We start from the raw sequence: 16,002 nt of genomic DNA, 5'->3' as shown, positions 1-16,002 counted from the left end.
AATCGAAATGAAAGAATAATGAGTGTCTGGCCATGTAAAAAATTAACTTCAAATGTCAAAAATAATTTCCATCTCAAATTCCTGCTCTGTATAGCTACTTGCTCTGGACAAGAAGGAGAGAAAAAAAACTTACTTGGTGCGGGAAGATGTTGTATTTGTAGATCAATAAAGCAATCTACATGAAGAAAAAAAAAAAACCTACACTTCCCCTTTCTGAGAGCAATTTGTCTTGTCTGACGTTTTTCCACCAAAACCCAAATTGCTTTAGCAGTACGGACGTGATGATGATGTTACTCCAGAGTCAAATTCCTACTCCACATCTGCAACACAATACACATACAAACCCATTCTATTCATCTCTCTCTCTCTCTCTCTCATCGCAGACACACAGACCCCGTTGTCCATCTATCTACCACAAGTGCAGCAGTGATTGACCCTGTTTCTCTGATTAACTTTCCAGTCATTTGTCTGACAGCGTGATTTGGATTTACACCACAAGTGTGTGTGTGTGTTTGTGTTTGTGTGAGTGCTTTTGCTCAGTCAAGGTTGTGGCGTCACACCTGTAAAACCCACCTGGGACCTGCTCTCATAAACTCAGGGTCTATTACCCATTCTGCTAGCTGCTCCCTGGCACACATGTGACCCTCCGTAGCCTTTCCGCAGATGGGTACTTGCGCTCAGGTAGTCTGTCAGAGCTGTCACCGCCGCTGCCTCGCTGCAAAGCGGACGTCTCGGGGCGCAAGCTCTGCGGCCTGACACCTGGCCCGCCGCCGTAATAATTACAGAGACTGTCCGTGGTAGTCTTTTATGGTCAAGCGTAATGTTTGTCGTGCGGTCTTGAGAATAGGCAGTGGAGTCAAAATGGATGTTGATGTGGGCTTTCTAGAACGCGTAGCTGGAAAAAGGCATTTCGTGCCCCTGCTTTAGCTGATCCACCAGTTCTATAGAGCACATCGGTGGTGTGAAGTAAGCAGATGTAAATACAGGAATAGAGGGGGTTGGACACCATGGATGGAACATGTTTTCTCTGCGAATTGTAATCATGCTCATATGTATCAAATTACATCACTTACCTTGATGTCACTGTCAAGAGTAACTGCTGCCTCCAGTTTCCAATGAATAACCTTTAACGAGTATTGCCAACGATTAAATTGAACAATGACTCGTTTGAATAACTTCACCACTAAGCTGGACTTCCAGGAATTTTCAGCTCCTCACAATTGAAGACAAGACATCATCTTATTGTTTCTAATCACAGATCAGATCAAAGGGACAGTAATATCTTTATGAGTATTAGTATCTTTATTTTGTTTAAATCCAGATTAGTTCTTGTCCCAGGCCCTTAATCTAACACCATTTCTGACAGGGACTTAGACAAAGCAGACTTGTACCACTTTTAAAAGTTTCAATCTTAAAAGGAAAAAGTCAGATATTATCGCAAGTATTTTTTGTAGATTTTTACCTTACAATACTTTTCTACCAAATTGTTAGACGGACGGGAAAAGCATAACACTGTCCTTTCTTGATGCATGTTTTATAGTGATGCACAACCTACTTTCTGGTGTAATTAACCATCTAATCCAAATGTCATGAAAACTAAAACTGTTCACCAAATTGCATTTGCAGGAACCCTTATGAAGTTTGAGATTGGATTTTTGTAAGATGTTTAGATTTGGCCCATAGCTGTCTAGCAAACAGCTAGCTAAATGCTAAGTTTCCGGGTCAAAAACTAGTCTTGATTTATAGAAAACAAAGATGCTAGCTGCTAATTTGAAACTACAGTAATTGTTTTTCCCAGTTTGGATTTTATTTCAAATGAATACCATCTATAATATATTGGCGTTAATTTGACTAACCAATAAATCTGTGGTGTTCCAACAACTGAGCCACTCTGATACATCTATTAGATGAAAACGATAGAAATTAGTGTGGTTCTGTTAAAAGGTTTGACGCGTTTATATTGTTTTCTGTATCTCTTCTTGCGTCTTAATTTAGCATGAAACAGATTGGTTTTATTAGAAACAAAGATGGAAAATATTTTTCATGTTTTTTTTTTGTTTTTTTTTCCTGAACTTTCATTCATTATCTGCATCGAAGTTCCCCATTAGAACATAATTAGAAGTATATGGACAGGTTCTTTTCTTTTCTTTTTTCAGTTGTTGAATTTTTTTGTTTTTTTGTTTTTTATCAGTAGATCACATAGCATGGGGTTCATTCTGCATAACTTTAAAATGTCCTGTTAAAAGAACTTATTAAGTCAGTTGCTATGAAGGTTTAATATGTGTCCTGTAATGTACCTGTAGTCGGTTCAAACCCCATGTCAGACTGTTTTGCTTGTGGCTTACTACCATCAGTGTGTAAATGTGTGCATGAATGGATGACTGAATGTAACAAAAAGTACTTTTGACTCATCTGGACCTGACATTTAACTTTAAAGCAAACACTTCTTTAATCTATACTAGCAAATCTTGCAAAGCGGTTGCATTTTGGAAGGGTTGTGTAGTTTTTACTGATCTTGACTATTTTGATTTAGTAGGAGTGAACCCAAAAAGGTTCACGACTAAACCCAACAGACAGTTGAAGGAGCTATATCAAAGTACACTTCTATCTTAAAAATGGTCAAAGCAGTTCAAGCAAACCTTGTTGTCTTGATCTCTACTCTGCATATTTTACTTTTCTTTGGGCAGAAAAGCTCGACATGTTCAATTTTGAACTAGTGTTTCACAGGGAAAGTCATTGGTGGCGCACTACGACTTAGCTTCCTGTCAACTGTGAATAACTGTCCAATTCCAAGTCTAAAGGTTTTGAAACGATATTTGCAAAAACTGCAACAACGTTGTTGAAATTGCAGTTTGTTACAGGGATTTATGCACTTTAGTCTTGGGCTCAGTTGGACTAGCTAACTGTTAGCTAGAAAGAAGCTGGCCTCAGCATCTGGGGGAAAAAAAACAACTAATCGGAATTCATGCAAGATAAAGATGCAAGAGAGTCATTGTCTGCAGGCAAAAATATGAACTGCTTCCAACCTTTAACCTTGAGCAACTCCAAACTCTCCCTTTGAGAGATTTTAAAGGCGCCACGTTTGCAGTCTTCATCGATAAACAGGATGGAGAGAAGACAGCAGGGGCTAAAGAGATTCATAATCCTATCCCCTCTTCCTACTGATTTTCACTCTGCCTCTCTGCTGCTTAATGAGACAACAAAGCAACTCCTGTTTGTGGCTCCGAGCGCTGCGCCCGCCTCGACAGAGCCAGCAGTAACCCCTCCGCTTTAGGTGTTTTGTATTCCACTGACTTCCACTCTGTGCCATCTAGGGATCACAGGATCCTAATTCGCCGCCGCTTCTGACAGTGCGCAGCAGAACCGTCGGCGTAGAGCGAGCTTCAAACCCCCAACACCTCGGATTCACTTTGTGTGCGGTGCTGCAAGACGACCCCATCCATCATCTTGTTCTAAATGAGAAAATCAGTCCGCAGAGCTCCTTCTGAAGCTCGTAACGGGCCCGCTCGCGTCTCAATCCCGTTCACCCGTTACAGAGCTGCTAACCTGTGTGGGACAACTCCAAAAAGGACAAAAAAAAATGTCCATTTGGATTTTATCGGCTGTATATTCACTACAAGAAAACAGAATATGGGTCATGATCTGATATAAAAAGGCTGTTCAATAATTCATCTGAGCTGATTAAGAGGAGTCGCATCGACAGAGATGCTGTCCATGAGAAACGATGCACACAGAGTGAACAGAAATGCAGTTAGGCCTCTTTACAAGATTAGGACTGAGCAAAGAACGAATGTTCAACAAATGCCTCTGAGCTTCAAGTGGCCGCTGAAAATCGTTCTGCTTTAATACGCTTTAAAACAACCATGCTCGTTGTGAGGCGACATGTTTGTGATCGTGTGCGTTTCGTCTGTTGTGTGTGTGTGTGAGTGTGAGTGTGAGGCCCATCAATCTATTAAATATGAAAAGAACAATCTGTTACCCCGCAGAGACTGGTTCATTATTCATTAACATTTTTCACTTAATCATTTATTCACCTAAAGTACGGCTCAAACACGCCTCTAAAACTTGGTTAAATATATCTTAACAAACAAAATATGTACTCATATTTTATTAAATATGAGATGTGTATTGGCTTTATTCGATTCTTTCTTTTTTCTTTCTTTCAGTTTTCTTTAACCCGCCAACTTGTACCAAATTTTGGGGATACTAATTTAAAATGATTGACATTTTGGCTTTCTTTCAAAATAGCAATGTAGAAAGTGATCTGAAGCTCCTACAAGATTCGCAGTTCACCGCTTCATACTTTCTAAATTGTTTTTATTTTGGTCATCAGTTTTTATAACATACTGAATATTTCAGTACAAACCATTCTCCTAGTTGGGCTTTATTTTGTTGGGGTTTTTTTTTTCACAAAAACGTATGAAACAGCATGCAACTATTTTCCAGATTTTTCTTTTTTCTTTCAGGTCAAACTTTAACAAGGTGAAATCTGCAATATTTAACAACAACAACAAAAAAAAGTTAATAAGGTTGTTTTAGATGAAATACAGATCCTTTTTTTTTTGTTACAATTTGTGATAAGTGATATCTTTGTGCCACAAAATGAGTAACTATTTCAATTACTCGTAGTATCTAAACCAAACCCAGTTCAAAAACCTGGTAGCCACTATAAAGTACATAAAGGCAAAAGGAAACCCAAAACAGCGAAATCTCCCTATCTTCTTCTTCAATGGGTTTGTTTTGCTGTAATCAGAAACGATCAGTGAGTTGGATAAAAACACATAAATAACCACCAAGATCTAAAAATATATTGCAACAAAGCGATCAGTTTCTAGGTTGTTGATTCTTGTCTAAAGAAAAAGAGAATACAATTAAGCTCATGGTTTTCCATACTCATATTTTATTTTCCCCACACATATCCAGCTTTAGCAAAAGAACGACTCTCAAACCTTGTCAAAACTGCGCAGGAACCCAGTTCAACTAACTCAACCATTTAACTTCTCAGCTGTACGTTTTAACCCGTCCCACCCGTTTAACCAGATTTATTCATTCTGAGGAGAGCCGATCGGAGACTGCACACCACGCCAAAGCACACCGCAGCTTTATTAGAGTCTTAAATGAGCGGGGCCTGCTCCTAAACCCCTGTCCTCCTTGTTCCCTTTGCAATAACAGAGTGGCAGACGTAAGAAAAACAAGATTCTACGAGCATCTATTTTCCGAGGAAGAGAAGTGACGCCGGTCCAGTGGAGTGCAATTACCTCAACATTGATGCTTTGCTCCATTGACCGTCTGAGGATTTTACCTAAAACGGCTGTAAGTTCTTTGTGAGTAGCTCCTTATTTACGGTCAAAATAAAAAAAGGTGGAATTTGGAGGGGAAAAAATAGAAGAGTGAAGCAGTTGTGCTTCATTTTTAAACTTAGTGATTGGTGAATATCTTGATTTGCTTCATATGAACTCCATTTATACCAGGGATGAAAACATTACAAAGCTGGTTAAAGCAAACACCAAAAGCAGAACAGAAAAGAGGAGTTTTCTTTATAAACCGTAGTCATTACTTTTCACAAATAAAAAAACCTGTACTCTGTTAACAATAGTCGCCGCGTTGCCTATATTCAGTCAGCGTTATTAAGCAAAAATCTATAAATCTGAACGTTTTTAAAAAATCCAGAAGCTGCTCCCGGTCGATACTCATCTTGTCTTTTGGTTCCTGTTGATCTCCCCCCCCAGCCTCCCTCAGTCTGAGGCTATGAAAGGGAGAGAGGAGTCCCAGGCCGCACCACCATGCTACTTCTGAGAAGCTGGGATGAGACTTTGGCTGGCAAAACACGAGGTAAGACAATATTGATGCATGGGGCCTCCTTCCATCGTTTTCTCATCCCCGTAGAGACGTGCTGTAACAACCCATCTTATCTCTGCTGCGTGGTGTGTTTGTGCGTCTGCAGCTTCCCAGAAACTGTGCGCCTCTCCTATAAGCTTTGTGATGGATGTTCTGAAACTCCTCAGAGGCACTTTTTTTTTTTTTTTTTTTTTGCTTTGTGTCTCACGCCAGGTTTGCTTGAGGGTCAGGATAAGAGTTCAAGGTAGAGCCTGCAGATAGATGGTTTAATCCTTGGTTTGTAGAGTGGCGCGCACCTTGATCAATGGCGGTCGGCGGACGTTTGGCCTGACCCCAGGCCAGATCGACTATCTGCCTCATTTCCATAACTCTACAGGCGCTGATCAGACAATTAAAGATTAGTTGGATGTGATTTCGTGGTCAAAGTTTGAAAGTATTGGGACAGGAACTCATAATAGATATGTTCATGTGCGCAGTGTGTGCAGTGTCTTGCTAAAGTAGTCATTTGCTTTGAACCTTTCCACATTTTGACACATGCAAATCGTAAACTTTAATGTGTTGTGTTTGGATTTTATGTGGTAGACCAACTCAAAAGGATACAGAACTGTGAAGCAGAGGGGAAATTTATTTATTTTCCAAATTGGTATCTTAAAAACTTAGCATGCATTGTATTTGCCACTATTGCTTTAGCTTTACACCTTTAGACACTACATTTTGCCTGTTTTTCTTTGCAAAAAACTTTAAAGCTGCATTGTGTAATTTTTATAGCATCTCCTCTGCTCAGTGAACATCAGATTTTAAGTCTCGCCGCAGATTCTTAACTGGCTTTCGTTCTGGATTTTGACTGTAATCCCATTGTTGCTATGGTTGCATATTAAGAGTTGCTCTCCTGCTGGACGGTGAACCTCAGTCTGAACCCTTTAGGACCCTCCGACATGTTTTCTTCCAGTATTGCGCTCCGTTTATCTTGATTCATCTTCCCATCAGTTCTGACCACCTTCCCTGTCCCTGCTAAGGAAAAGCGTTCCCATAGCAACCGTGTCGCGTTGTATGGTTGTAATGTTAGTTTTCCATCAACCAAAGCGTTTTGTTTCATAATTAAACACCATTCCACATAAAACCCCAGTAAGACATTGAAGTTCGTGGTTGTAACATGTCAAAGGTCGTGTACAACATGGATGAAACAGGGCAACTGCATGTTTTGTTTGATAAGATAAAAGAAGGATATTTTTCATGATGTTGGATTACAAAGGGCAAACGCATTTGCAACAAGTTCTCACGAGAGGTCTTCGTCATTTTTCTCTCTCTTCTTCTCCAACATGAAGCTTTATTAAACACTCCATTTAAGTTGTTCGCCGGCTACTTATCTAACACCCCGCACCTTTTTAGCCCACCCTCTTCCCCCTCCCTCCGGGTCCCTGCTTCTCCTCTCACACGCTATTAATCAGCGGTGACGTTAAGAGAGCCATGAGTCTTGTTTCAAAGGTGCAGGAGGAAGGAATGAGTGTTTTTTTTTTTTTTTTTTTTTGTGTTTGTTAGTAAGATATGGGAGCCAGCGATTGTGGGAGAAGCAGGAACTTGTGGGGGTAATGAAGTATGCAGGCAGTGTGTGTGCCTGTGTGTGTGTGTGTGTGAGAAAGAGCAGTGCCAGGACACAGTCTCTCCCATTACTTTAAGTAGCCGCCTCGGCCAGCGGCGTAGCAGCTTTGTAATGAAGTGCCTCGGCATCGGCCACTACGTCGTTAGCTGAAAGTCACACCGCGACTTCAGCTGCTGCTGCTGCTGCTGCTGCTGCTGCTGCTGCTGACGCGGCGCTTTTCCTACTACCACCTTACGTCAGAAAACATTACCATATAGATGCTGTGTCTTGTTCATATTTTTGTTTTGCAATAATGAAAAATTAATTAAGGTCGCTGCCATGGCCGGCCCAAGGCAATGCGTGCTAAGCGGCTCCTTAGGGCCCCCAAGAGCACCAAACTAGCATGATAGACAAATGTACACATATTTTAAGTAACACTGAATATTGCAAACTAAATGCTATTATACGTAGAAAAACAACTTCTGTCTTGTTTTTTATAACTATTGATGATTCATCTCTTACTGTTGATGACTGCTGCCACTGGGGAAATATAAGATGTTAAATTTAGTGTTTATCAACTGATGTTACTTTCAGATAGTTAAAATAAAATGGCACTTAAAATTTAACTAAAACTCTGCATTTCAAAATCCTGATAATTATTTTTATTTTTTTACTTCGTTACTCCTGTAAGGTTAGAATTAACAGTAATAATGGCACTAGTATAACGTGTGCTATTTACAAATGATTCTTATGATAGTAGGTGTGTTGCACACATACACTTGCTTAGGAATGATAAATCATTTAGTGCTGACATGTTGTTATGGCCCCCACCCTCAAAAAAAAAGCTGCTTAGGGCCCCAAAAAGGCTTGGACCGGCCCTGGTCGCGGCTTTAGACTCGCTGTCTAAAGCTTTAACTGATGTATATTGACATATAAAATAGTTTCATTTATAATTTTTATATCTTCGTGTCGTGTGGCAGATCTCAACCGGCTGCTGAGAAAAAAAGTAGATCTTGGTCTCAAAGTTTGGCCACTCCTATTCTACTGTTAGTAAAGACATGCACTTTTAAAAAGAGAAAAGGTCTTTAAAAAATAACTGTAATGCAGAATGTTATTGGATTGAAGCAGTAATTGGCTCCAGAGTGGTTCGAATTTCAGGTCAATTTTAAGCTATTTCAGTTTGTGCAAATTATATAACATAACTTGCTAGAATAAAACAAAATTAAGTTCATGGCCGATGCTGTACCTACTTTGTCAAGATGTTGTTCCTAGTCTAACTTTATACAAACTGAATCTGAATTTGTAAAGAACCACATGGGTTTTATTGCCTCTTTAAAAAATAAAAATACTAACAAAACCGATTTATGTCCGTTTTTATGCCTTTGACGCGGCCGTCACAGGTCCGAGTCTCAGCCCGGTCCGTCCTGTCAGACAACTGTCAGATAAAGGCCATTAGAGCCTACAAAACCTTTTTTTAAAAAACATTCTGTCACATTTACTCTTACAGATCACTAATTTTCTTCTAATTATTAAAAGTGTCATTGAAGTCCATGAAGCTGGTAGTTTTTCTAGAAAAAACGATGGGTTAAAATAAATGAGAACATACTATAATAATAATGGCTCATGAGTTTTTTTTCCCCTTCTAAAAGCCTCTATATCCAACCCTTGTGTACCTTCAGCTTAATAGGATTCCGGCCCTGTCGTTATATCAGCACAGCCCAGTGCCATTAATTAACTGCAGTGTGGCTTTTCAATCATTTTTCAGTCGAGTCCATTCAACACGAGTCTCCCATTCAGACTGTAGGAAGCCGTGTCATCAGTCAGAGATAATATAAACTGGTGAAATATACAGAGGCTGCGATCTTTGATGTGTGAAAGATATGTTGTTGTTGTTGTTGTTGTTGTTGTTGTTTTTTCCAGGGTCGCCCTTCCTCTCTGTCTCTCACTGCCGACACATTTCTGCATTAAGGTGTAGCAGTGAGATAAATGAGCACCTTCCCTTTTCTCCTCTACTGTAGTGTCACAGAAAAAAAAACTGTTGTTGTTTTCACTTTTCTTTCATATTTTCAATTTTTTTTTAATGGAATAATTCGTCTTTAATTAGAGCACTGGGGGAGGGAAAAAATCAGCAAGTTAAGAGGGAGGAAAGAAATTCAATTTTGTGGCACACATCACGGTTTTGCATTTGTTTCTAAACATAAGGATATATATTTTCAGTATGTATCGAGAACCCGTCTCTGTGGATGCCACGTAAACAGTCGAACCGTTTTGACCTGATGACCTTTGATATGTTTGTTCTGCTGCACATCCTCCAAATAATCCAAAGTGGTTGTTGTTTTCCCCCGCAGCAGTGTGTGGGCAAATCTCATTAATCTAACAGTTCAGATTTTTCTAAAACATTCAGGCCTGCCTCAGTTTAATGACCTCCAGTCACGCCGAGCACGTTGGGCATCTACGATGCTACGTTTCTTCACAGAATAATCTTGGAAAAACGTTGACATCCAGTAAGATGGAGGAGGTCCCAGGCGGTTGTTTATTTTAGTCCAGTGCTCATTAGCATTAATTAAATTCGAACCCACATGCTTCGGCGTGGCCTATATACGACTGCCAGGATGCGTGTGGTAGGATCGATGGGGTTGCAAAACACCGGATCGATAGGGCTTCGCTCATCCCTGCCCCCCGGCTGAGACGCAGCAACATAAGTCACCTGGAAAACGGCCTGCAGATCCCGTCATCATCCGAGCTGCACTCCCAACATTTGCTTTGGTGGCATCTGTTGTTTTCTGGCACATGCTCAGACGCTGCTGCGAGGAGGCTTCAGGTGCTGTCAATGTTTGTGCTCCAGTTGTTGGATAGATCTAGTGCCTAAATGAGTTCTTGATTATGTGAACTGAGCCGCGAAGAACTGGATCATTTCTGGTTGCTCTACCTGATTTGGCGTCGGTGTCGACATGTGAAGGAGCGAGGTTTGTTTTTGTTTTAGATTTTTATTGTAAATACATACTGAAAGTCTTGTAAGCTTGATTGGAACAAGCTGCAATTATCTGAAATGAAAGCGTCTTTTTTTCTTCCCAGCGTTTGTTTTTATTCACATTTCCATTCTTTTATTCATATGTGTGGCTGTGTGTGCTGCAAGATTCTGTGTCTTTTGTTTTTTGTTCATGTTCTCCCAACTCCTCACTTTTAAGTGCGCTCCATCATTTTTCTGAGCTTCGCCGGTTTCCGTTCTCGCCTAAAGGTTGGGCCGCGGAGGCAGGTGAACGATTTGTTTTTGCTGCATGAATGCCAGGGGTCAGCATCTTTATGCAGCCGTGATTGACAGGAAACACTTGTACTTGCGCCTCGAGGAGTAACGGTGCAGAGTGTTGATTGTTTTGCTGTGGAGGTGAGGCAATGCATGATTGCAAAGCAAACACACTTTTACATGCGTGTGCCGCAGCACCGCTTGGAGTGGCGGTGAAAAATAATGCCACTTAAGATGATGTTCTGGGTTTCTTGCCCTACAGGGATAGGCTGTTATTTTTACGGTAAGATTCTGTTACAACCTTATAAGCAGTTAATATTTTTCTTAAAGGAAGGTGTAACTTTCTAAAAATGGCATTTTCATAATTTTATGGTGTTAACGTATATATTTAAAATAAAAAAACCATGATTATATTAAAAATGACAAAGCAACAATATGGAATATTCACTTATTAAAATTTGTGCAAGCACTAGTTCCTAAATTCCTACTTTATGAACTATTTGACCCCTTTTGGTATTTAAATTATTCAAGATCTTTGCTCAAAATGCCAGTCAGGGGATTGTAAAAGTGATTAAAGTGTAGCCAGCTGATTGACAGTGTGCAGCATCAGGGTGGGGACAGGCACTCTGGGCTCCATACAGATGAAAACAAAAAACTCGTAAACGTTCTCTGAGATCTCAAGAAATAGAATTTGACATGTGAAGATGGTTTATTGAAAGATTCAGTCTGCTTGGCCAAGATAACTTTTTTAAATACGTTATACCTTGATCCTGGCAGCAGACTCATGGCTAAATGACTATTTGGGACTTCATTTAGTACAACTCCTTATTAGAAGATTAGTTTGAAACAGGCAAAAACAAGATAGGACTTTTTGCATTCTGCATTCTCAACAACATAGTGGACCAGAGCTGCTCAAGGATAGCTAAAACCTGCTAACACCGGAGACCCCCTCTAAAAACACTGACTGCCTGTTTTAATAGTTCAGACATAATTTATCCCTTCATATGCATTAGTATACACAGTGGAAATTGTTTTAGCACGACTGCAGAACTAATATCAAACACGTAAAACAGCTGGAAGAGCATCTACAGACTTCCTGGTCTCCACTCTTGGGGGTCCAGCCAATCAGTGCCAAGGACAGTGATTGGTGCGCCGTTGCATTTATACGTTGGTTATTGACGTAGGAGGTGGTGCACCCCCAACGACCTCCATCAGAATGTAACATATAGATGTTTCTGTTCAGAATTAGAAATGTAAGGCAGTGTAAAATCTGTAATAGTTCAATGCTTTACTTCTAGATCAGTTTCTCTGACTTGAAGCTCTTCAGGAAACTCTTTTGTCAGTATCAGACATGATCTGTTTTCCTCATAAATTGCTCTAAACAGAGCTTAAAGGGATTGTTTATAATTTTTCTTGATCTACCCATCACCTTCCGCCTCCAGGACAAACCAATGTTAGATCCCCCTTTTCAAACATCCTGAATTATCTTCTCAAAGGTGCTTCCTTGAATCCAGTACTATTCTGGAATAGTCCTGCTGGGTCATTAATACTGGACAATTAGACTTGATTATGTTGTTATACAGAAGCTGCAACTAATTAATTCTATTTAAATCTCTTTTTCTACATAAGCTGTGCCAGATTATAATTCACTGTATAGCAGGAACAAAAGACCCCTGCTGCTACAGTGTTGTACTGATAGAAGTCAGTTACAATCCCTGCCTCGCTATGAGAGACTAGACAGCAGTGTATCATCTGTCTTCTTGCCACTCTTAAAATCTTTAACAGACTGCCTCTAAAGCTGCGAAGATAAAACGGTGAGGCAGTGCCAGTGACCCTAAACCATCCCTGAATACGCTTTCTTCTGTTAGCGGAGCCGAATGTCAGGCGGCATCTCTCAGCTCCGCTTCAGCTGAAATGTCAAGGCTAATGTTCACCCTATATCTGTGGGCTCACCACACTATGATCTGCCCCCACTTCAGTCTCTCAACCTCGGCCTGGCCCCAAACCTCCTGCAGCAGGAGGTTTTCGCCGGGACTCTATATTAAAAGTTATTGATTATGTTGTGTCAAAGAGTGGGGAGGGGGAGATGGCCGCTAGGAGTATAGCAGAAGAACTCCCAATAGGGAGCTAATACCTCCCTGAGGGACCCCATTCACATCCTGTCAAAAGCTGTGATATGTGGGAGATGAGGCTGGAGAGAGGAGCAGCATCGGATGGGAAAATGCTGGAAAAAATCGGGCTCATAGACAAAAGGAAGGAGAGGAGATGTCACATGGGCTATTCTAAAGCACACAAACATAATGGGTTTGTCAAAGTGTGACGGATTAAACAAAATGCACCTGAACACAATGCAGCGCTCCTGTAGCTATTTAACGTCGTCTGTGTGCTCAGTCGATTGTTCCTGTTTGCATCTCACATCGATTTCTGGGAGCCGGCAAGGAGTATCACAACTATTGAAAACAGTATAAGATTGCTCAGTTGGAAAATCGCCACCGGCAGTTTCATCCGCACCAGGGGTTTGTTCCTATCTGCTTTTTCTGCCAAAGATCACGAAGAAAGATAATGTTGGCCAAACGTTTTCCATCTTAATCATTTTTTTTGTTTCAGGATAGTTGTTCCTTTTCTCCACTTTAAAACTCAGGTATTAAAAATGCTTTTTTTTTTCCTGAAAATATGCACACAGGTGCTTTCATTTGTTAAAGATTCATGTCTTTATTTATTTGTGTAATTTGTAGCAGTATTAATAGAATCTCTAAAGAGAGGATTAAACCAGTGTGCCGATCTGTGTTGAATTGGTACTTCACTGTTGTCCGTTTTGGCTGTTCCTGCCTGGTCATGTTGTACTCAAAGTAAACAATTTGTCTAAAATGATTTACTTTGTTGGTGTTTTTGTTTTTGGTAGCGATATCCATCTAGTTCAATGACTGATATTTGATTATGGTCGTCTTTATTCATATAATCTCTATGTATGTAACACTAATTGACTGTAAAGCTCACAACTAGAGATTCATTCGACAAAGGATTTTATCTAAGACATCCGATTATCACGTAGTACAGACAAGGAGTCTGCATTAATTACTATTGCGATAAATTTAAATTTTGATTCATCACTGTCAACATAAATTCCAGTTGTTTAAAACCACCCAAAGCTCTACGTATTGTTGCAATTGTTAGTTTTACCATTTTCTCCACCGTTTTTCCATCGAGAAACGGTGAAATATTTGAAACAATGGCTAAATGCAGCTAATGTGTGCAGCGTGGTGGTGCAAATCACATTTCTTTGTGACTAGTATCCTAAAGTAGCGTGTCATAAAGTCTTTCAAGCGCTGCATTTGTGGAGCTGTTTGCAGCGTTATGTAGTCACAGCCATACTTCAAGTCAGCTAAAGAAGTAACAAATATTTCTTACCGTCACAATAGTACCACAAAATATTGTGATAAACCTTTAAGTCCAAATCACCCAGCCACAGTACAAACCTTTAGTGTTTGAGAGAAATTCAGCCTCATGTTGCTAGCACTAGCATTAGCATAATCCACTGGTTTTGTGACTTTAAAGCGCCGCATGCTAAGCTTGTCTGCTGCATCCCTCCCAGATCTAAGCTGTAATTAGTTGTGACTTAATTCTCTCAGGTAGTTAAACGCAGTTCTTCTTAGAACAATGATTAATGGGTAGTCGATGTGATGTTAATGCAATCTGACTGCGGTTTGTCTGATTCGCAGAGGACTCCGTCTAATTGGAGTCTTTGTGTTTTGGCTGGAAAGTGAGTTTTCCTGTACTCTTGTTTCCTAACGCAGGTGGTATGCAAAACGGTAGCTTGTCGGTTCATCTACCGTGAGCTCATCGGTATGGGACGGCACATAGCGAGTGGTATGACTCATTGGGGTGATGGCGAGGGTACAGGGCTACTTTTGGAGAGTAGAATCCCTGGAGTCGATGTACTACTTACGTGCGTGGGGGTGTGTGTGAGTGTGAGATGTTTTGCTGGAGGTGGAGTGTAAATAAGAAGCAAGGCTAGAGGTGGATCAGGTGTGAAATTAAACCCCAGTCCAACAATGTGCCACCTTCAAAAGATGAGATAATTAGAACATGCACACACGGCCAGACCTTGATGGCAACCTTATTAAGAATGTGTGTTTCTGTAGAAACTAAAGATAAAAAAGAAAAAAAACAACAACACACACACCTACACGCACACACACACACTGGCCAATCCAGGAGAGACTTGTGAAACGTTGCACAATGCACGCGCCAGGCTGCTGAGTCATCTATATGTTCTATTAAATTCATCTATGATAAAAGCTGGAGCTGGATTATCTGTTTTAAATTGTCCCAGGCTGGTATAGGGCTCCGGGACATTCATATTAATAGTGAAAACTGACAGCTTATCTCAAGATTCAAGCTGTTTCTGCTTCAGGGCTCTCGCATAATGTGCCTATTTGTCTTTCTAAGGCTTTGGCTGCACTGCTAATACGTGATGCAGTTTTGGTCACAATGCGGAGGGAGTAAAATACACGTCTAAAGGAAAATGAAAGAGCGAATTGAAGAGGTAAGAAATGCATGTTTCATTGACTACAACATACCATCAGTGGGCAAAGTACAAACAATGCAGACTTGTTGGGAAGAACTTTACATGCTGAAGCTGCTTGCAATATTCTGATAGTGTCCTTACTATAAACATAGTCCGAAAGACGCTGAAAAGAATCGTGTTTCCTCTCATGTCTAAAAACAAGTGCAGCATCTTTTCTGCCTGTATGGGCACATTCTGGATAATAGATTTCTGTCCAGGCCCACTGGAATAACATTGTCAGTCATGACAAAACTACCCTTTGACATAATTTGTAACTGCCGCCCAGGAGTCTGATGTCCTTTATAATGCAAGGAAACCCTCGGGGTGACAAGAGATGGCACCTTCTCTATTGCTCTGAATCCTCAAAAAAGCAAGAGTGTGTGCATATAAAGCGATGAGAGAGCATCACGACTGGAAGATATTACCGATGAGCATCACCGTACAGACGTGTTAAAACCTTTAGTATAAATGGCATATCTATTTTCTATTCACCCTTTGTCCCTAATGGGGTCAGGAGGGTTGCTGGTTTCTATCTCCAGCTGCGTTCAGGGCGAGAGGCGGGGTTCGCCAGTCTGTCGCAGGGCAACACAGAGACATACAGGACACACAACCATTCACACACACACTCACACCTAGGGAGAATTTAGAGAGACCAATTAACCTGACAGTCATGTTTTTGGACTGTGGGAGGAAGCCGGAGAAACCGGAGAGAACCCACCATACACAGGGAGAACATGCAAACTCCATGCAGAAAGATCCCCGGCCGGGAATCAA

At 40.6% G+C, this 16,002-nt stretch overlaps 1 protein-coding gene across 3 annotated transcripts in view; it reads left to right on the top strand.

The window, feature by feature from the left end:
* LOC122822140 (glutamate receptor ionotropic, NMDA 2B) overlaps nucleotides 1-16,002 on the top strand; it is a 170,332-nt gene that overhangs the window by 4,729 nt on the left and 149,601 nt on the right. For all 3 annotated transcript variants that reach the window (XM_044100584.1, XM_044100582.1, XM_044100581.1), the window contains exons 3-4: nucleotides 5,173-5,313; nucleotides 5,730-5,832. In XM_044100584.1, the coding sequence (XP_043956519.1) occupies nucleotides 5,806-5,832 (27 nt within the window). In that variant the 5' untranslated portion in view covers nucleotides 5,173-5,313; nucleotides 5,730-5,805. The remainder of the gene's footprint in view (nucleotides 1-5,172; nucleotides 5,314-5,729; nucleotides 5,833-16,002) is intronic.

This window comes from Gambusia affinis, linkage group LG19 (assembly GCF_019740435.1).
Source record: "Gambusia affinis linkage group LG19, SWU_Gaff_1.0, whole genome shotgun sequence".
NCBI classification, from domain to species: domain Eukaryota; kingdom Metazoa; phylum Chordata; class Actinopteri; order Cyprinodontiformes; family Poeciliidae; genus Gambusia; species Gambusia affinis.
Note: the sequence above shows the minus strand (reverse complement) of the source record. Positions and strands in the feature narration are given on the sequence as shown.